General features: G+C 31.8%; 1 protein-coding gene and 1 long non-coding RNA gene across 4 annotated transcripts; both read right to left on the bottom strand.

Annotated features, from left to right (window-relative positions):
• Positions 1-658: 658 nt before the first annotated feature.
• On the bottom strand, positions 659-13,423 carry LOC143041870 (uncharacterized). 2 transcript variants are annotated; one of them, XM_076213998.1, is made up of 9 exons: positions 13,273-13,423; positions 9,185-9,434; positions 8,016-8,099; positions 6,673-6,864; positions 5,523-5,693; positions 4,338-4,472; positions 3,533-3,697; positions 3,174-3,248; positions 659-962 (listed from the first exon to the last, which is right to left on the bottom strand). In XM_076213998.1, the coding sequence occupies exons 2-9, from the start codon at positions 9,397-9,399 to the stop codon at positions 845-847; spliced, it is 1,155 nt and encodes a 384-aa protein (XP_076070113.1). In that variant the 5' UTR covers positions 9,400-9,434; positions 13,273-13,423; the 3' UTR covers positions 659-844. The 2 variants fall into 2 exon arrangements, with proteins under 2 accessions (XP_076070113.1, XP_076070112.1); XM_076213997.1 differs by lacking the exon at positions 13,273-13,423 and adding an exon at positions 10,678-10,800.
• Positions 13,424-14,836: 1,413 nt separating this feature from the next.
• Positions 14,837-19,603, bottom strand: LOC143041869 (uncharacterized). 2 transcript variants are annotated; one of them, XR_012967823.1, is made up of 2 exons: positions 19,502-19,603; positions 14,837-18,249 (listed from the first exon to the last, which is right to left on the bottom strand). It is a non-coding gene; the product is annotated as an uncharacterized LOC143041869 (long non-coding RNA). The 2 variants fall into 2 exon arrangements; XR_012967824.1 differs by lacking the exon at positions 19,502-19,603 and adding an exon at positions 18,687-18,761.
• Positions 19,604-23,110: the final 3,507 nt, after the last annotated feature.

Raw genomic sequence — 23,110 nt, 5'->3', positions numbered from 1 at the left:
CGTATATATCGTATAGGTCATTAGCATACTATGCATGTCTACACATTCTGAACAACCAATCCGACGTATAAGTACCCATCTTGGTATACCCTTGTTTATCTATTGAGGTTGCAATGCACAGTTTTATCCTTTAAGACATATTACATATCTGCATTATGTTTTCGCTCTCAACGAATCAACGAATATGGAATTTACTGACCCCCGTATATATCGTATAGGTCACTAGCATACTATGTAACTAATATTGGGCTGCCAGGGAAATATCAGTTGGATGTCAAACAATTTCCCTTTAAATAATTATAATTTACCTGAATTGTCGTTTTTGATATCTGCGCATCTTACTATTGCTGAGTTTTGTTTACTATGTTTGTTTTGTGCCTGTATTGCATTGACCAAAATTAGGTTGTGTTTTTTTTTTTTGCAATAAAGAATTAAAAAAAATATATCCAATAGATTTTTAATTGTCACATCGTTATCTGCTACTTTTTTTATATAAAATATCTAAAACAACACAGAATGCTCACAACTAACTTCGAGCTCACAAATCATACTTAAAATGATGCCCCTTCCTAGAACCCTAACTATTCCTTTAGGCACCCCGATACATATTCATCCTGACCTTAAATTGCATTTGATCATCAAAAATAAAACAAGAACAACATGTTTTGAATATTTTATATTTAAATGGCACTTTATTTATTATATGTAAATATGAATGATATGAATATTAGTTTCGATTTTTATATGCGTATTTTACAATCTTGCATTTAAAACACTACTGTAAAAATAAATGCAATATACAAAAATGCTATAATTTTCTTCATGCATTTTATAAGTCTCCACTTCAAATAACTGTTTCACTTATCTCCCCTCCTCCATGATCATATTTCACACTTGATTTGTCAATAAAATTAACTGCGCTTGCTGTAATGTTGTAGCTTACTTGTTTGCCAGACGATGTGCTGAAAAATAAAGTTTTTTAGTGTGCAAGAGACCAAAGTTTATGCAGCTTAATTCCATTAACATAATTAAAAAACATCGAGACAAAAGATCCAAACATATCCCTGAACATCCAACTTTACTGAATATTGTTTTGTGGCGAGCCTCTGTATTTTAATTTGAGAATTACATCAAAAGTTCATGTAGAAGTCCTGTGATGACAGAATTCAAATGGGGAAATTTCGGACTTATCCTGTCATTTTGACATCATCTGAAAAGTGAAAACCTATCAAGTTTAATTAAGAATATAAGGTATTTTTTAAGATATTTCCATACTGTACATTTGACCCGTAGTCAATCGAGAACTAGATCCTCAAACAATTCTTTATGCAGTTGCATGTTACAGTAAAACAACAGCTACTTAAACATCCAAATAAAGACCTAACATATTTTGATAGACTGCAAGTCCGAATGATACTGAATTTGCCGTAATTAAATAATCTGGCAAACCCCTGAATGCCTGAACATGACTTTTAAAATATTTTGTTGTTCATTCTCTAAAGAGCTTTATAGATAAATAAAAAAGACAGCTTCAGTTCAATTTTTATTCACTAATGTATCAACACACAATAACAGAGAGGCGAACAATATCAAAGGATCAATCTAGTAGAAGAAAACGAACTGACAATGCCAATTAAATAATTTACAAAACACAACCTAAAAACGGAGCAACATGAACACCACCAAAACCAAAGAGTTATGTCCGTAGAAATAAACTCATTTTACTCAAAATGAGAAACCCGTTACAGATTGATAATTCACTCTAATATAATCCTAAACATCATCAAACTTATAAACCACTGATGAAGTATTTTTTTTAATCCTGAAACTATGTAAAGTATATCAGTAGCAATATATTCCATTGGTAAATATATAAACGTATATCACCGCATGATTTTTATGTGCAATTAAAAGCCAGACAACATATTGAATTATGATCACCGATTTACACAAATGGTATCTGACATATTTTTTCGTATGTTATTAGAGCGCAACTGATGGACATCATGTTTCAAAAAAAAAATATGGAACTTCGAGGAAATCCCTTATCAAATGGCAACATTTAAAGTTAAAACACATCAAACGAATGGATAACAACTGTCATATTCCTGACATGGTACTATTAGTTACATAGTGCTTGTGACCTAATACGGTATATATGGGGTCACTAAATTCAATATTGGATGAGAGCGAAGCTCGAATCCCCATATGGAATTTACTGACCCCATATATACCGTATTAGGTCACTAGTACACTATGTAACGAATTTATCTTACCGACTATCTTAACGTGTGAAATTTATGAGCAAGTCTTCAATACTGTTAGCATTAAGAAACTACTTCCATTGATCTTACAAAAACAGATACCAACAATAACTACTTGTTAGGTCTAAATGTGTTTTATGATTTTTTTCAATTTGAATCATCGATTTCTTCGTCTGTTGAAACCTTTACGTTTTTTTCTCAGTACCGTTTTGTTTTTATAAAGTGACGTAACACCACTACTAACCGTGTATGAGATAAGCCCCGCTTCCCTACTAACCTAATATCAAATATACACGGTCTCCACGAGGGCGCTTTTAACCTAGAAATGCATAGGACGTTATATAACAAAAGATATGCATGATATGTGTGATGAACTTTAAAACAATTTTAAGTTTGAGATGGACCCATAATTTATGAGGAAAATGTCTTTAGTTTTATTTTCTATCATGTTTGGGTACTTGATTTTTCCATTTGATACATGACGTTCCGTTCTTCATCTCTTTGGAGTTTTGTACTTTTGCTATTTTACTTTTGTGTTGTTCAAGTTATATGATTAACGTAAAACCAATGTCTTATGTCTTTAATAACGTTTGCGTGTACAACTTTTGTCTCTGTAACTCTATTATTTTTTAGATACATCTTTCTACGCTTTCTTGAATTTATTCAATAATTTTCCTTCTTTGTAAATCTCAATTCTTCTTTTTAAGGATTATTGCAAACAGGTAGTGCCTACGAATGTATCAAGAAATAAACAACAAAAATAACCACATGTTATTCCCTTTACCCATTTGCAAGTTCACACATACATAACTAGTTTTCATTACATTTTTTTCTGATTTGAAGTTTTGTTGATTTGTATTCTATATGTACATATAGTTATTTGTATTGTAGCTAATATATATTACGTACGTGTGCTGATTTCTGCAATCTACATTTCCATTTTTGTCATTGTCCTCTGAATCAAAATTGTCTCCCACTGTAGGCCTAAATTTCAAAACACTTTAAAATTAATATGTTTTTGGTAAATGTTATAGACGAAGAAAACAAACATTGATGCACAATTGCAAGTTTGGATATTTGTGTTCACAACTTTGAAAATCTTGAGATTTTATTTGATTAAAATTACCCAGAAACATACGAAGTCAGATATGCACGCAGTTTTCCATTCACAAACATTTTATAGACTTAATATTTTCTACGTTTTATTTATCATACTTAAGTGTAAAACTAGTATTATTTTTATATAGTATGTAGATCTGTAATTCAACCTTGGAGAGCTATTACTTGTCCTCAACAGCTGATGCATGGTTGTCGTTACTTCTTCTTTCAAACGGTTTCTGTCACTATCAATCTGTTGCAGATCTTTTTTAAGAAGCTCGTTTTCTTTTTTCAGCTCAAGAACCGACATGTCTTGATTCAAGGCAGAAGATACCCTGAAAAATTCATAAAAATTACATATATTTACTTATAAATCTGTATAAATATCTCTTTTTTAAGAGTATGCAAATAGTTAACCATTTCGATATACGGTTTTCAACTTAATGAAATGACACTTGTATTTGTCCTTTTATTCAGTTTAAAGTATTGAACACTCCAAGTTTCGATGGTTCATGTTTCTCAGTCTTCAGTCTTCTTTAAAGTGTTTTTTAAAACTGTTGGCTTTTTTCTTACTGCTTTGTTTGTTCATGGTTTTATCAGCTTGTATTCGACTACTGTTTCTTATTCAGACTGAGTATATCTCCGAATAAATGTACTGTCGAATTTTTTCGATTGGAACTTGTCAAGGTAAAATTTCAAACTGAAATTCGGAATTACATAAAGTAAAACATGGTATTTATGATTCACAGAACGTGCCGTTATAATCTGGGCCTCATTGCAATAGCAATCACTATAATGTGACATCAGTTTCAAACATGATATTGATTTAAGTCCGAATATTATCATTGAGAACATTAGGAACGGCAGTATCAAGAAAAAGGATGCATGTCATATGGCATATTTACCTTCAGAAAAACAAATGGTCATACATTGGCTTACCAATGCGAACTAAAACAAAATATAACGTGTGTGTACCTTGAGCTTGTGGAGTGCCATTCTGTAAAAAGAATTTTTGCATTCCTCATTTTCTGCCGCAGACTTTCGTTCTCAGCCTGAAGATCGATGAGATGTGATTTCAGCATGTATAATTCCTTTTCTGTCCTCTCAACTCTTTAATAGAATATTCAAATATGACTTATTGTACAAAAGTAAATTAACAAAATTACCAAACTCCATGGAACATAAATTCAAAACCGAAAGTCACTTATCAAACTGTCATTTTCCTGACAAAACGAACATGTAAAGTTTTCGTTTAGATTTAAGAATTCTCAATTAAGTCAATATTGTAAAACAAACTTACTGTTGTATATGTTTGCAGTAGTTGCATATGAACTGAACTTTATGTTCAAATTTTAATCATTTGTGTGTAGACAAAACTATCCATCAAACAGAGCTATGGAGAGACACAAGTAGTTGACCAGTGTTCAAATCTCATAAATCCATGATCAAGATACAAACCAATCAAATTAGAAAAACCGAATAAAAACTAATGAATTTCAAAATTTCAAAAGACTGGGGTGTGTCGACAGAATAAGGACGGCTGTTGAAATCTAAAAATATAATCTAACTGACGTTTTCATTTGTTGCTTGACCGTTAGATTATGACTGTGTCACAGATGATCACGGATATGTTCCAGTTGTAACAACAATCCCGTTCTCTTTTCATCGATTGTAACAACCAAATGAGTCATTATACCGGATTTGTACGTCAATGAGCAACAATTAAGGTGAAACATTCGTTCACTCAAAGCTTGAGTTTGGGGTTCGAATTGCTCAATCCAAGGTTTTCAGTGGAATAGTTCATACATATAACAAGTGTACCCACAGAGAGCAAGAAAGTATAGAACACTAGCCCCGCATAAACAGATATTTATAAAGAAGGTGCATTTAGTGTGTATCGACTTGCTCACATAAAATCTGTCTGTGTTACCATTGTGCTCTACACTAGTTATGTCTAGATATTTATAAAATTAGTCTGTGTTTGCTGAAACGTAATTAAGAACTACATCTTTTTAATGGCATCATAGTCTAATGACGTTATCAAATGATTAAATGGTTTTTATTCAACATATTCTTCAAAACAAGTGTTTACTTTTTGAACACATTTCAATTTATGTATCTAACGAAGTTATGACTAAAAAATGTTTTAACGATACTAACCTTAGTTCAAAATCTTGTTTTGCGGAATGAAATTGGTGCTGTGCCTGAACAATTGTAGCTTTAATTTCTTTAATTTTACTTAGACGAGATTCTTTTAATTGTTTCTGAAGCATTGATATTTCGTTCTTCAATTCTTCTATTTCTTCACGCATCGTTTTGTCACACCACCGCCTTTAAAAGTTACTTATAAATATAGTAAATTTACTTCAGAACTACTGAAATTTAAAAACTTTTTTATCATCGCCGAAGAACCAACAGAGACTTAACTGAAGGAGAATAATGAAATTAAAACGCCGTTGTGTTGATTTTGCTCAAATCACACCCTACAAATTCATGAACTGTTGTCTCGTGTGCACCCCGTAAGATTTCTGCTCATCCTTCGGGAGAATATGAGATAACCCCCTGTTTTGGGTTGGGTTTGTGTTGCTCAATCTTAGATATATATGTTGTGTTTTCTAAGCTGTTGTTTGTCTTTTTATTTTTATGGCGTCGTCAGTTTATTTTTGACTTATTAATTTGAATGTACCCTTAGTACCTTTTGCCTATCTTTTTTTTTTCTCTTTTATTGACTATTCAATATAAAATAGAATGTGAAGAATATATACTAAATTGATTAGTAATCTAAACATAGTTAAGATGTTTTCTTTAACCTAATAAAGTAATAACTAAATATATTGTATATCTTTTTCGAATTATAGAATATTTTAAATGGCTTAATAAAAATTACATTAAAAAACAGTAAACGGTTTTAAACTGTCACAAAATACGTATAAATTGTTTCAGCTCAGATGTCGCGATATAGACGTCTTTTTGAAAATTAAAAGATAGGCTTATTAGTTTGAATTACAGTAATTCCACATTTATAAACAGTATAGCAAGATACAGTGTAACATTAATAGTACCAACTTTACTACACCAGATGCGTATTTCGACAAATAATGTCTCTTTAATGATGCTCGAAGTATCTGAAAAATCAGAACTTATACAAATATTAAAGAGTTGATCAAACAAAAAAGGACCTAAAGTATAGCCAAATCCGGACATCATAGCTTTGTATTTAGTCTTGCATGTTGCATACATTTTCTAAACCTAAAGAAATCAGTAACTTTTGACATGGTATTTTTTGGGTCTGAGTTAATCGTATACTTACTGCTCATTTTCCATAGTTATTAGTGCCTGTGCAATGAAATTCATGCTTTCTGTAAATTCTCTCATTTTCACGTTTCCGTAAGATGAATACCCAAATTCATTATCAAATGCACTGCATCCGTCTGTATTATTTGCACATAAGCATAATCGAGCAGCCATTGCAAGCATAAAATGATTTTCTTCTTGCAATTCTCTGCAAGAAAATATGAATTACATAAAATCGATACAGCTTTATGAAAACGATTGAGCACTTCTGTGTTGAAATGAATTATCATTGATATGGTCATAATTATAAGTTAACTGTTTACAAAGCTTTAAATTGTTGGAATACTAAAGCTTTTCTACCTCGGGAATAGATTACCTTAGCTGTATTTGGCAAACATTTAAGGACTTTTTAGGCCTCGATGCTTTTCAACTTCACACTTTATTTGGCCTTTCTAACTTTGTTTGATTCGAACGTCACTGATGAGTCTTTTGTAGACAAAACACGCGTCTGACACAAATACAAAATTTCAATCCTGGTATCTATGATGAGTTTTTTTTCTATACATACAAGAAATAGAGAAATTCTGTACTACTGAAATTTGCAGATTTCATTAAATAAGAGATTTTACATGATCAACACGTTGTTGAGGTGGATCTTCATGAGAACCTGATATCACTCCTAGTTGTTTTGTTTTGTTTGTTTTTAGTATTGATTAAATTTGAAGTGCTGTTCTTCATTCTTTTTAATTTTTCACTGCATGTGTTGTATATAATGGTAACAGTCTTGTCTTTCCTTTGTCATTTGTCTCAATTACAAATGTTCTTATACGGTCAAGTTTCAGGGTAAGGAAATTTACAAGACCGAGGGTTTATAAATTTCGAAATGTCTTAATAATAGGATTAGATATCAGACAATTACCAATTCCTATTGTATGAAACAGGCACACTTTATATAACTTAAACGCGCGTCTGACTTAAATATAAAACTTAATCCTTGTATCTATGATGAGTTTATTTAATAGGAGTAATAAGACGGGTATTGCATATGGAGCAGCGCACCCTTTCGGGGTATCTGATATCACTCCACAGTTATTTTGGCAGGGTATGTGCTGCTCAGTCTTTAGTATTTTGTTCTATGTTGTTTTTGTGTACTGTTGTTTGTCTTTTTATCGTTTATCGTTTTTAAGCCATGACATAGTTAGTTTGTTTTAAATCAAAAAATGCATCCTTACTTTCTATGATTGTGACGTACACGCTATAGTTTGATGCTATTAAAATATCTATATTGCGTACAATAAGTTATATTCTAGATCAAACAGAAAGTTGACGATACAATTTATATATGAGAATAAAAGGTACTTGATTTTGACTTGATCCCTCTTCCACTGGTAATACAGTTCATTGCAATTGTTGCAGTCATAACTTTCGTCATCCTGGTTTTTCCTTAAAAAGAGGTGTTATAATAATAGCAAAAGCAACATAGTTTAAGGTTTCCATATCTACAGTATTCCATGGTTACAGCATGTACATACGTGCACCGCATATCTTTTATTATACGTCATCAAAACCTATTGGGAACATTGCTAACAAAATGCCCACAGCGACAGTGTTCAACCTACAACTTTCCTATTTACACTAGCTTCCAATTGTTACTGTTATTGGTCATCGTGTTGGTATCTTGTACGTGCTAGTTTTAATTATATGGGTGTAAGTTTTACGACAAAGGTCAAGATAAACAGAAGAGGGTCTTTTGCAGGTAAAACTGGCTGAAACCTACAACATTTTGGACATGTAATAAGTCAGGATATACCTAAACGTATTAAATAGGATTAATTCGAATCATTGTATTAGTTGTGTCTTTCGGGTGTTCGTGTAATGATAGTCTTTTGTTTGTGTTGACAGACAAGAAGAATGTGGCAGGATTAAGTATGTCTGGAGCGCTACACTTTTCACATATAACAGTGGTATTAAAACAAAACTTAAGATCAAACGATTAAAATAAGATGAAAGGGACTTGATGTATCAAATTGGTACTATAAAGTACCCAACAAATAACAAAAACAAAAAATACACAAATTTTAGCTCAAAAAGTGCGATCATTAAATTGAAATATGAGGATGTAGGACCATAAGTGTTTAAAACTATACAGCAATATATTTTGGGTTGGTACTGAACAGTTTTTTAAAACACATTTAAACGAGGAATGTGCACACTGAAATCTGCATGCTACCTTTATGTCAGTTTTGAAAATAATATTTTACTTAAACACTTAGAAAAACTGCTTACCCTTCCGGAGCACCTGAGATCACCCCTAGTTTTTGGTGGGGTTCGTGTTGTTTCTTCTTTAGTTTTATATGTTGTGTCATGTGTACTATTGTTTGTCTGTTTGTCCTTTTAATTTTTAGCCATGGCGTTGTCAGTTTATTTTCAATTTATGAGTTTGACTGTCCCTCTGGTATCTTTCGTCCCTCTTTTAGACGAGTTTAACAGTATATCAGTTAACAATTTAACCACTATAGATTACTTACGATGATTCTACTGTCGGTGAAAATATAACAACCTTCCCAGTTCTTGGGTCACACTTTGCATGGATATTGTGTTTGAACTCAGTTGGTCCCGATATATTCATTTCTTTTACATCTGTCATTAGGGATTTAGATTTACAAAGAACAACATCTCCAATGTGTGGGTCGAAGGTTGCATGTATGTTGTGCTGGAACTTGGTTGGTTTCGAGATATTCATATTTAACTCTTTTCATTGAATGACATGGGCATAACCTGAAATGTTTCTGTTTTTTTAAATGATATTAAACACTAGAAGTAAGCGTTTAAGTATATGTTAACTAGGACCGACTGGGTTATTATACCAATAACTCAGAAACTGCAAAAAAAGTAACTGTAATGCCTTTTTGTAAAGTCTATGAGTCAGTAGTTGGGTTTATATCAATACTAACGGTTTAATTTTTCTATACTGGTGAACTATCAGTACTTGCAACTATAAACATAGATTTACATCCCTATTGAAACTTTGTGTATGCTAAATTGTGTAATGATTTTATATTTGGAATAAGATTTCAACTAAAACAAAAGTGATTGCGAATGATTGCTGTGGCAAACATTACATGGTTTATAAAAAAAAAGTGCAAACAAAACCTATCAATACAGTTGAATTTACTTCACATTTTGACAGATTATCAGTCTGTTTTATTACAGTATACTTCACGTTAGAAGAGCAATTATGAATATACAATGAGATTCGTCACTATCGACGACTCGCACCAACATGTAATTGCACATGTTTCTGTCAATAGGGAGGTAGAATATTCATATTTATGTACAGTTGACCTTCCCTTAGACAGAAAAAAGTAAAATCACAAAAATACTGAACTCCGAGGAAAATTCAAACCGAAAAGTCCCTTAACACGTGGATGTGCTTGTGCTTGAACCGTAATTAACTTCAAGGGAATTATGATAGTGTTTATAATTTGATTCTAGAACTCCTACGTCTCTTCTTTTAAAACATACTGATAAAAGTTGTCTAAATATTTGGCACTACAAGATGAAATAACAAAAATTCCGAGCTCCGGGAAATATTCAGAACGGAAAGTCGGTAGTCAAATGGAAATATCAAAAGATAATAAATGATAAAGCCATATTCCTGACATAGTACAGGAATTTTCTTATGTTGAAAATGACGGATTAAAATTGGTGTTATAGCGAGCTAAACCTCTCACTCTCACTTGCATGACATTTCATCATATTGACAACGATGTGTGAAAAAAAACAAATAGACATAATAGGTAAAAATGTAAAAAATACGGATGAACATGCAGGAAAATCCAAATCCATCGAAATTGATTTATATGATTATATTTGACCTACATTGATAAAACAGGTATATATATATAACATCCTTGTTTTTCAGTTTGGGTTGTTTTCACCAAAATAATCATAATATATGGATTAGGGTGAAATATCAATAGAGTATATTCTAATGTTGTCTTAATCTGTTCGTTCTTACCATATATACGTCTAACTTCCGCAGATCTGTATTGACCTACATAACTTTCACCATGTAAAACCACACTTCCCCAACGATAAAAATATGACAAAGTCATATGAAAGGGTTTTGTTGTTGAGTCATTATTTATATCATTTAAATGCTATCTCAATACGATCGGAAATAAATGAACATTATCTGCATACATGTGTATGCTGTTTTGTAGATGCAAAATTATGTGTAGAATAAACAGACTTTGCAATTATGTCTGTGTTTGAAATATTGGTTGTATAATATTTCTTAATCGTTTATTTTCCTCTTGAATAATCGCAAAAATAAAGGCACACAATGATTTTTATATGTTCATCTATATAAAATTATAATAGCTGCATTGATTTTAATAAACACGTTTAGTGATTTATGCAAATATATGCATTTAATATTGCGCGGAATGTTAGTTTTCTTCATCAACGTAAATAAGATGCTGAGAACTTGACAGATATTTTTTTTTTTTTATATATACCTTTATTTAACAATTATAATGGCTATGGTCAACCATATGTATGATTGTTTGTTGACCAACGTTACGGTAATAAATTTCCTTACTAATAATATGTTTTCTTCCTTAAGAAGTGAAAAGATAGTAAAATATAGACTTCTCTTTAAAGGTATTCATTTTTCGTTTGTATGATATTAATAATTAATAAAAAGGGATATACTGTCTATGAACGTTATAGTTTTATTACTAAAACATTGTACCATAACAATATGTACGAGTCTTTTATAGACGAAGCACGCCTGGCGCATATACAAATTTTCAATCCTCGTATCTATGATGAGTTTATTTATATCATTAGCTATTTATACATTTTAATAAATGTTCAAACAAATACATCCATGGATTTTCCATGAAAATGTAAAGTAGCGGTAAAAAAAGATTTCTGTAAACCCAGCTGTCTTTTGATATATAAGTAATGAAGCAAACATATTAAGTAGTTGTGCCCTTCAATTGTGTCGTTTGCTTAATAGAGTTGGAAAATTTAACTGTCTTACTAATATTGGAAAACGATTGGAATTGAAATATTCAGAGGTTATTATCAATTTTCTGATTTATTTATTTAAACGGAAGATACAAGTACTGACATGTATGACGATGTCATTGACATTGCTCTAAACATTATCGTCATGCAACGCTATTCTTTACCTAGCTGTATGAAAATGACTTGAAAGTACGTCGGAAATACCAGCAGCAATATAGATCAATTGCTACAAAAAAATGAAAGCAACACTAAGTTTTTATAAGTTTTATGCGAAGAATATATCTTATGTCATATCCTATATTTCTGTCATTTGTAAAATGTATGTTGGTGGTATATCTTTTTTTTATATTCGTCCCGATATAGAACATGCCATGTTGTCTTTGTTGAAACTGTATGTTTTACAAATTAAACATGACTGTTAGAATTTTGTTCAATTTATGTAATATGCAATATTTCAACACATTTTGGTCGCAGTTATTATACAGAGTGGTTTTTACGGAAGCATTTATAAGGTCAATTGAAAACTTAAAGAAAGAAAAAGCAATACTTTTCTTGATCCGCATTGATACATCGAACATGACACCACCAACATGTTTGACTTATTGATCAACAACACACTGGACGTCAAGCAACCAACAATCAATCAATCAATTGATCAACAACATAGATGTTAAGTCTTGTAGATTGATATTTCAACAAACAGACGTTATTCTTTGATCGTCCCTACTTGCCAATTTGATTTGAGATACATTATGCAAAGTTTTTTATTTCTCTTTTTAATATATTTAGGATTATATCTTTTCACTCAATTATCCCTATTTCAGTAATCTCACATAGGTCAAAACACTTCAAACTGTAATCTACGACTAATATGAAAGATGATTGGCGTTCAGAAGCTGTATGGTGTATATTTGCGATTTTGACGCATGTTTTCTTTTTAGTGTCATATTTTATTATGTCTTAATGAAGGTCCGCGTTTTATTAGTACCCGAATTTCAGGGAATCTTCAGGCAGATAAACAGGATATTGGTATTTGTTTACAAAATTATAATAAAACATCGGATAACGTTAATTTCATTATTTTAGTGAAATTATATTGTTAAAAAGAACAAGATTATCTGAATAACAAAGTTCATCCGAAATTGAGAAGATTTATAGTTAATGTAATTTCTCACTTTTGGTTTGTGACTCGAATTTGTTTCAGTTAACTCGATTTATGACTATTGAACAGCGGTAAATTACTATTGCCTTATCCTATAAACTGTTATCAATTTCTATATGTTTTTAGTTTACGTTTGTTTTTTTAGGAAATTATGGAATGATTATATATTAGCCAGGTTTATCTTTATTATCATTCATATAAGACAGTAATAATTAGAAAGATGAATAGTGCCAGATAACATAAGTACATGTGTATTGCAATGGCATTTACATGTAAGTTAAATAAATACATATAATAGTTGAGCTGCAATAAAACCAGGCTTATGGTCATTTATGAAGGATTTTATTTTGTCTCAGCTGTTCAGTTGGTTGTTGTAGTCGGGTGTTTTAAATCTTTAATGTTTTATTGACTTACCGTTTCTTGAATTGTTCGATATTATTGTTAATCAATTATTTCCATTTTTTCAACAGTGACATTCCATCAGCACTATCGTATAGCGTATATGTATTTCAATTGATACGCTACTGTTTCATGTTTACCCTAATAAGACTTAATTGTCATGTAGCATGTGTAAGTGATCCTGACACAAAACATCACACCACGAGGAGTTGCATTGGACACATCATAATTTTTCCGGTTTCCGACCACATATCAAGTCACAAGCGCAATATCTTTCTGATTTGTAATTTTGCCGGCTGTGTCCTATTCGTGATTGTGTCAGTTTTACTGAGTGTGTATTAGCAATGCGGGGCTGCATACAAAACAGGAGACACTTACCCTGTCGACGAAACTGGTCTCGCTCTTCTATAGTTAATGCAATTCCATCATTTTTTGTTTGTTACATTGATTTATTTTTCTGGTTGATGTTTTCGATTTAAACTTTAGAAAACTTCTGTAGACTTTTTCTAGTGCTATTATCATTTACTTCCTTGTTATCAGACATACAAAAGAGAGGAAGAATATACCAAAGAATCATTCAAACTCGTCAGTCGAAAAGCTCTGACAATCCAATGAACAACAAAAAGAAAAATACCAAAAGACATCATCAATAACATAGAAAACTAGATAATGAACACCACGAACCCCTACAAAAACCTGTGATGATCCCAGGTGCTCCGGAAGGGAAAACAGATTCTGCTTTATCTCTACATGGATATATTTAACTCATGGGTGTTATTTTGTAACTTAAAAATTCAAATATGAGAGCCACTGAAATATTAAATGGCACATATATAGCTGTGCTTGATTCGCATAATTACTATACAAATATTCTTGATAACAAACGTATTCTGATGTTAGTCCCCGAGGGTATCACCAGCACAGGAGGCAGTACTTTGGTACTGGCATGAAAATACGGATTTTCTGATATTAAAATTTGCTCTTACATATGATTAGAAGTTATTTAAAGTTCAGGAATATATCATCCTAATGCAAAGCTCTGATTCCTTTCCCGACTTTGGCTTTACATTTTTGTCCTTTTTGGTAATGTGCGTTTACATTTGTCATTTCGGGGCCTTTTATAGCTGACTACGCGGTATGTGCTTAGCTCAATGACCTATACTTGTTAATTTCTTTGTCATTTGGTCTCTTGTCGAGAGTTGTCTCATTAGCAATATCATACCACAGCTTCTTTTTTTTATCTACGGTTTCTTTGATTTTTAAAAGAACTTGGTTCTTGAGAATCACGGAAGAGGTATTAAGTGTTGAAATGCGCATCTGGTGCATTAATATAAGTACCGTTAATGTTAGTCTGCTCAATCCTTTCAATACTTGAAAACTGGATCAAAAAAGGGTCATGGTTATTAAGATCGTAGCTTACGCCTCACGTTCAGGTGTATGCTCAATATTGTCGGGGAAATTGCACGGGCTTCAGCAGTGCATAAGCTTATACATATATAGGTCTTACATCCCTGTATGTCGAGTAGTTAGCAAAAATGTTTGTTACACAAAATTATGTACCATTCATAAAAAAAACACGTAATGATTAATACTTTATTATATAAACTCACAATACGTGTTGAGCAATCCAGTCATTCTTGATTTTGTTTTCTTTATGAAAACTGCTTCATTCACATCGTATAAATACACCTTACAGGATAAATACATACATGTTTTAAATAGATAGTTCGAATGTAATTTAATGAGATTTGTTATGCTAATATCATAAAAATAGTATTGAATCTTTCATAGAAAACTTTTGGCTGTCATTACAGAATTTTACCATTAACAAAATGGAATGCAAATTCATCATTTTGTGGGTCTGACTTTGCTATACATTCATATCCGTACTATTAAACTTGCATCATCCATTAACTTTATAACAAATGTTATTGCTTGCAATTTCAATTTCTGGAACAAGATTTTTCAATACACTGGGTTAGTAAATTTTAGTTTTATCTGTTTGTTTGAGAAGTATGTACTTTTCTAATGGACCACTGAAGAGATTTTTGATAACATACCGAAGGTCAATAGTGAAATAAAGCAAGAGACAATGCACATAAAGGGTAATAAATGTGATACATAAACAAATATGTACATCAAAAATGCATACACATATAACTGGTACTAAACAAATCGCATGGATTGTGAGCATTGAAAATAATACTGATGAGTGAAAAATTGATAACCATGAACTAAGCAATTCCTTTTCATGTGATTTTATGATATCTCTTTCAACAGCAGTATTATAGGTAGTGGCCATGTTTCTACAGATGATTAAGTTATTTTTCTGTGGTCTATACCATGATAAACTTGTGTATATATAAATAGCAAAACAGTGATAATTTGAGAATTGAAAAACCGGTATACGAATGACTCCTTGAATACCAATGCTGGCGATTGCCAACATATATAGGAATACAATGCAATGATTTATAATTCTTACATATTGACATGTAAAAAGACTAATTGGGAGTCCCCCAGTGAAAAGATATTCGCCAACTTTTCTTAAAGAACAAATTATTATTATCAAAATAATAAGACAGCAAATAACATACGGAGAAGATGATAAGGGTATGACTAAGACAACAGCAACAGGGAATCTGAAAAGGTTGTTCCTTATGCCAAGATGTATCAACTGAACTATACGCTTAGGGACGTTTTTAAGAGTCATTTCATGGAAAGTGAGAACTCGTTTAGACATATCTTCTTCTAATGTAATGCAAATTATCCATAAGTACTGCATAATGAAAGCTGACATTAGCACTGAGTCATCTTTTACAGCTTCGTATGCTAGAACTATTAGTGATATTATAAACATAAGATTACGTACTATTGCAGGTATGTTTAGCCATTCGTGAGGTTGCCTTATATACTGTAAACATAATTTTAATCCATTCATATCCTTTTTTGGTAGCAACGGTAATCCAAAGCTTAGTATAAGAAGTACAGTGAAAACGAAATACATTGGCAAAAACAACTCTCCTATCGTATTGAATGACATCAAAAACATTGATATCAGTGGATGAAGACTTACCCATTTTTCTCTACCTGATCTTTGCATTTCATTGAATTTTGTTGCAGTTAAATGTTTTATAGCATTTGCATATACTTTTAACTTTTCGGACGACGTTTTTGTTCTGCATTTCGGAAAATCGTAAATAAAGGAAGATTTCCAAACTTGTATCTCCCCTTGAAACTCTTGATTCAGTGAGAAAAATTCAATTATTTTTAATAAAGCATTTCGTCGTTTTTTAATGTCTGTCAGTCTTCTGTAATTTTCATATTCTGCCAAAAGACCCTCGTTAATTGATGAGACTACAATTTTCCTCTCACGAAAATATCTCAAGGCACCTAACAAGTTCACAAAAAATGCCATACAACTTTCATCTGATGAATAGCAAAATGTTATTTTGTAAATCACATTCATATAGTCTAAGAGTTCTGCCGTCGAAATATCTATATCACAAATGTACCTCAAGTTTTCTACATGGCGTTCTTCGGTTATTGGTCTCACCAGAGGTTTGCGTTTTGTACCATCTATTACCATTTCCGCTGTGTGATAAAAATTGTATTTGTGAATGTTATATTCAATGCTTGAAGTCCATGGACTAAATACAATCGACGTATGGGAGCATATATCAGAACCACGGAGCTGATAGAGAGAATATCTTCTTTTTAATTTAACATCTAAATTAATGTCCATGTGACTCCCAGACACAGTGTACAGGAAATCATCGAACATATCATCCATTGATGAACCTGAAACATTTTGTACAATGTGGCGTATTTTAAATTATATTCAATTTTAATGATTTTTGTACATGTTTGCACAATAAAAGAAATTCTAAAGATCTATTTTACAAAAGAATAACGTTCCAACAGAATGCACCATTGTTTATAAAAAAAAAACTTAGTTCTAATTGAATATATTTTAATTTTATTACCTTAATAGTTCTAAAATAAATTGTATTATACGGCTTGCAAACCTGATATATTGTCGCCATTGTGTGCAACCTTTGTATGCCGTATTAATGCTTCCAGTGACATGGGTGGTAAAAATTTACATCCGCTTTCACCGCAAATAGTACCTCCTTTCCAGTCTGTTAAATCATGCATCTCAAGTTCATTGTGTATTTTGTATAAGTACGATTCCTTACTTTGCTGTATTGACCTTGCATTAATTTTTGTACCAGATCCTGTAAGTTTGTCTGCTAATGTAGGATCTACATTTCTCAGAGGAACTCCAACTAGGACAAGAAACCAAGTTGCAAAATCCTGACAGTTCCAACAGTAGACCCAATATCTACCAAAGTTTAAAATAATGTCAACTGCACACTGCATCACCTGTCTTAAAGTTGTGCTTTTCTTGTATGCTCCAAAATATTGAACATGATCTAGAAAATTCTCAAAATTATTTTCCCGAATGTGATCAAATTTTAATTGTATTTCACCTTTTGTTGAATGATTTGTATATTGATGCTGACAATAAGACTGAAAATTTCGAAATGCATGACCACAACACTCGTAATGAATATTTTCTCCTTCTGGACCGACGTGTTCCAAAAAATGGTGGTTGGTCAGTTTCGAAAAAAAGGAGGTTTGAAAGTTACATTCCTCATTCGGACATTTGAAGTTCTTTTTAACAGAACATACGTCTTCGTCAACTATAAGTTCAAGTTTAAAAGCGCACTTGTCTTTATCTTCCAGTTTTAAAATCACTGCATGGTGACCGCCACCTAAATTATTGGCCGCTGCTTGTACAGGGTTTGATATTTTTGTGTCAATTACCGGAAATTTCTTTATTCCAAAAGTTACTGTAATGGGGTCATCTAGATGCATTCCTAGTGCCTGCAGGTCTCCGGTGGTATTTTTCCAAAACTTTGCGATATTATCAGGACATGCTTTAGGTGCATTGGTAAGGCTGTTGACTGTTTCCGTCGTTTGAGTTATCTAGAAATATTTTAACTAATGCATTTTCATGTTGTTGAATTTTACATTTCAATGATATGTATTTGTTCATAATGTTCGTATTAAAATCAATTATAAAACAATATACTTATACAAATGTTTTCTGGTTATTGAATGCCATGTGCAATTGAAATTAAAATGAAACCACAGCGTATGTCGGATTGTTTTGTTAATAAAGTAAAACTACATGCAGGGCTACATTGTCTCTAAATATTTCTAGTCAATTCCTAAACAATTAGCAAATTTACACAGACTTATATTTGACGAATATCCCAAGACTCGATAATTGCATTTTGAATGGGACTGCAATTTTATACAATAACATACACAATTTTTATCCTACATTTCGATGCACATTTGTTTGACTATCGAAACAGAATTTATGTAAACAAGCTGTAGAAAAGTTTTTGTTTCTTTACCTGTTTTTAATACATTTTTACAATCTCCTTTGCTTAGCGAAATAGCTCAGAGACGTAATGCATGATGTTTTTGTGTTTACTCACTACATACTGTTTCATTTTATTCACATATTATTTTATCGACACGGTTATATGATATATATTTACGTATCAAATTTCAGGTTTAAAATACAAAATCACACGTTAAAACATAAATCGATCAACCAAAACTACTGTATAATTTGTATTATAAGGGCTTTGAATATTTAACCAAAATACTTTGAAATTGTATCATTTGATACTATTGTAACAATAATTGCATATACCACAACAGTAATGTCAGCGTCATCGATGCTCATGTTATCCCGTGTATATTTACAACATTATATGATAAAATTGAGAATGGAAATGGGGAATGTGCCATAGAGACAACAACCCGACCATAGAAAAAAACAACAGCAGAAGGTCACCAACAGGTCATCAATGTAGCGAGAAATTCCCGCACCCGGAGGCGTCCTTCAGCTGGCCCCTAAACAATTATATACTAGTTCAGTGATAATGAACGCCATACTAATTTCCAAATTGTACACAAGAAACTAAAATTAAAATAATACAAGACTAACAAAGGCCAGAGGCTCCTGACTTGGGACAGGCGCAAAAATGCGGCGGGGTTAAACATGTTTGTGATATCTCAACCCTCTCCCTATATGAACATGCTAAAATCACAATAAATTATAATGATCGATATTCTAAAATGTTCGAAGTATCAACATATTTTGTCTGCTATGTCTTATTATTCAAGTAATACATGTTATAATATGTTCAGTGTTATTTACCTGATCCATGGTTTATTTTCCAATGAAAATGTAGATACAAATGACTGTGTTCTATAAATAAATCGTTTGGTGCATGCACCAACACGCTGGACTGTGATATCAATGGTTTGCTGTTTCTCTATTATAACTTTTGAGGGCGGGAAGTACAATGATTTTCCTGTCTTTTATTGTTATTTTTGTTCCTTTTTTTGTTTAGCTTATAAGATTATTATTATTATTATAAATGTATATGATAAAAATACATATCATATTTTGAGTTATTATAATCAATACTTGTTAGGACCCCTTTTTGGCCCAAAAATATAGCAGTTTTACAAAATTGTTAAAATGTAAACTTTTAGTTATTTATTGGACAGTAGAATGCTTCTGCTACATACATATGGGCTGTTTTTGACAATACAATGTACATATATCGGGTATTAGCACCATTAAGTCATGCTAAATTACTGAAATCTTCACAATTCCAGCATTTTAGTTAAATTTTAGCTGGTTTTCGTGTAAAACGAAGGTGGCCGCATTCGTGTACATCCTTAATATTGAAATATAAGTTGTATTTTATGATAATACATAACATATATAAAGGTTGAGGATGAACACGGATGCGGCCACTTTCATTTTTGATAAAGACCATCTGAAAAGTGACATTTTTAGGCATATTTGGTAGGTTTTTCCTGTTTGAGCTTGAATCGGATCGTTTTTAATGACTAAATCAGTTAAAATCTTTCACATAAACTAATTGATTCAAATGAAGTAGACACTAAGTGTTTAAAAAGTGGTCAAAATCTTTCGTTAGATGAACCTGATATTTGAGGTCAAAATCGGTCCTTACCGGACCTACTCCTTTATTGCAATAAGATCCTAGACTAAATCGGACTCTTTTATCTCTGTGTTGTAGTGAAATGACTTTTTCATTTATGTTGTCACATCATTTCTACAATTTCATAAGCAAGCAGTATACGGCCTAAGTACCTATATGTGTACATGGTGTAGGAGTGTAGTTTTATCATTTTACTTTTAGTTTTCATTTTTAAACTTGTTTGACCTGCGAGGTGTACGAGAGAGAACGTATCTCATTGCACAGATTCAGTTATCCAGGTAACTTTTCGATTATGGATCTACAACTTACAATTCGATTATTTGTAACATTTTCCTCACAAGTTACTGGCAGTCACTGGAGTTATCAAAAAAAAGTAAAGATGCCCACTAAGACGTTGAATCTTATAAATGATGCCATATCCGCTAGATTGCATATGAAGTTTCTATGTATTGTTATGTTGACATGAATTGTCATTGATATGGTCACAATTATACATCAAATTTTTAACTATAGCTGAAAAGGTTTTCTGCCATTCAAAAATACTACCGTAACTGTATTTGGCGAAACCTTTCAGAATGGTGGTCCAATATGGTGTAACTCTGTACATTATTTTGTCTTCTTTTTTTTTTAACTTTTTTTTAAAAACTTTTTTGATTCGACCGTCGCTGATCATTTTTGTAGACTATGCAATATCTGTACATTTTTTTTAGGTTTTGTGAATGAACAGTGGTACGTCATTTGATTGACTGATTCGATCCACATACTTATTCTTATACAGGTAAACACGATGATTAACATATAATTTTAATCTATATTATAAATCTCAACAGACCTAGAAAAAAACAATTACAAGAGTTCGCTTTCTATTTGTATACTATTTAGTATTTATGTTAATATCGCTTATATGACAATCGAAGGTCTTCGGAGGTCAACTCGATAGTTCATTAAAAGGCGTCAAGACTACAATACACACGACACGAAGCTACATGTTGTCGGCTCCATGCCCTGTTAATTCTTTATTTTAGACTTTGAAAACAAATGCTTTATATGGTTATAAATTAAATATGAGAATGTGAGTTAAATCGGTGACCATGAATTTGACTGTTAGTGTCACTTCAAGTCATTTTGTTTTTAAACTTGAATGTAAAAAATACCAATTGGTGGTTCGGGAAAAACGTATTTACCTACTGTTTCCAAAGAATTAATAATTGTTATAACAAACACAAAAGAACACATAAAAAAGGTTATATGTGCTGACGACAGTAGTCAACCCATTGTAACAAGGTATATTAAAATTGTATTCCTACTAAGTGGACATTTTGAATGGATAAAAGTAAGTCGTTTAAGTAAACTTCTTTCTGATGTTTTACTGATCGTGCATACGTGCTGCATAATAAATGCTGACATCAGCTCTATCTATCAATCACAACCTGAAAGGTTAGAACTATCAGAGAAACCACAAAAGGATCATTGCGTATTGTTGATAGTATTTTTAGCCATTCGCCTGGTTGTGTTATAAAATTAAAACATTCTGACAATCTGTTCAAATCTGGTTTTGTTATATAAATTTTTAACAATCGAACGATTCATTCAAACCTTGTCGTTGTTACAACGGTAATCTATTAAATGACATTAAGACATTGCTGAGTGGATGCAGACATACCCATTTTTGTCGTATTTTAGCTTTTCAGTGAGTTATGTTGCAGTTGCTAGCATATGGAATACAGCTTGGGTCATTGTGTTGCATCTGTGGCTCATCATACAGATATGAAGATTTTTCAAAATGTATATGCTCTTTTTTAACTTTTGATATGGTATTTTGTCTTTTCTTGACTTCTCACTCTGCCTCTGCAAGACTCTGTATCGTTCCTATTGTACTCAGTGGAGGATCCAGGGATTGGACAAAGTTGGAACATCCCCTTTTTATGATCAATGCTTTTGAATAGGGACACACAGTTGGAGCCCTTTTATCCTGGGTTCGAAAAAAAACACCCTTTAAAAATGACTGGATCTGTCCCATGATGTTAATCAAATGGCACTGAACGGTAAAGATTGCTTCAATTTATCAGTGGGAAGTAAAATTAGATATTGAATTGGTTGTTACTCATTTAACAGCTATTCTAGACAAAGGAAGATAATTCCAATTTTAAAGATGAGGTTAACAATGACATAATTCATATTTTTAGAACAGATATTAGATTCCTGCACCTTGCAAAAGTTTTGTAATTTTCTTGACAAGTGAAACATCATTTTGTGCCTTGAATATCGGAGCATTTATTACATCGATAAATTCTGGGAAATGTTAATGGATAGTATGTATAAAGTGTTATTATCAATGCACTATATTTTGTGTATCAAAAAAGGTAGTACTTTACCTAAAAACCGGTGTAATGATGATCTATAATTCTGACACTTACAAAATATCTCAAATCACTCACCAAATTCAGAAATGTTTCCATACAAGTTTAATCAAATGACTCGTAAAATGCAAAATTGTATATCACATATTAATAGTTTAGCAAATCTTTCTAGAAATATATACGTCACAAATGTACCTCAATTTTTTCACATTTCTCTTTTCAGTAATTGTTCTCATAATAGAGTTGGATTTTGTAACATTAAAAACCGTTTCTGCAATAAGGTAAACATCATATCTATTAATGTTAGATTAAATGCTTGGCTTTTCTTATATCAAGCAATGGGTGGTGTATATACGTGTTAGTGTATGTGTGTGTGTGTCTAAGGGAGTTGTCAACATTTGTTGAATACAATTAAGAGAGAAAATCCCAAAA

This window comes from Mytilus galloprovincialis, chromosome 8 (assembly GCF_965363235.1).
Source record: "Mytilus galloprovincialis chromosome 8, xbMytGall1.hap1.1, whole genome shotgun sequence".
In the NCBI taxonomy this organism is placed as follows: domain Eukaryota; kingdom Metazoa; phylum Mollusca; class Bivalvia; order Mytilida; family Mytilidae; genus Mytilus; species Mytilus galloprovincialis.
The sequence above is the reverse complement of the archived record's forward strand: the minus strand, read 5'-3'. Positions and strand labels throughout refer to the sequence as shown.

Coding starts and splice junctions, on each gene's coding strand:
- LOC143041870 (XM_076213998.1), bottom strand. CDS start 9,399: ATGAATATCTCGAAACCAACCAAGTTCCAGCACAACATACATGCAACC. Junction 4,473..5,522: donor AAACAAGATTTTGAACTAAG/GTTAGTATCGTT, acceptor ATTCTATTAAAG/AGTTGAGAGGACAGAAAAGG. Junction 3,249..3,532: donor ACAAGTAATAGCTCTCCAAG/GTTGAATTACAG, acceptor TTTGAAATTTAG/GCCTACAGTGGGAGACAATT.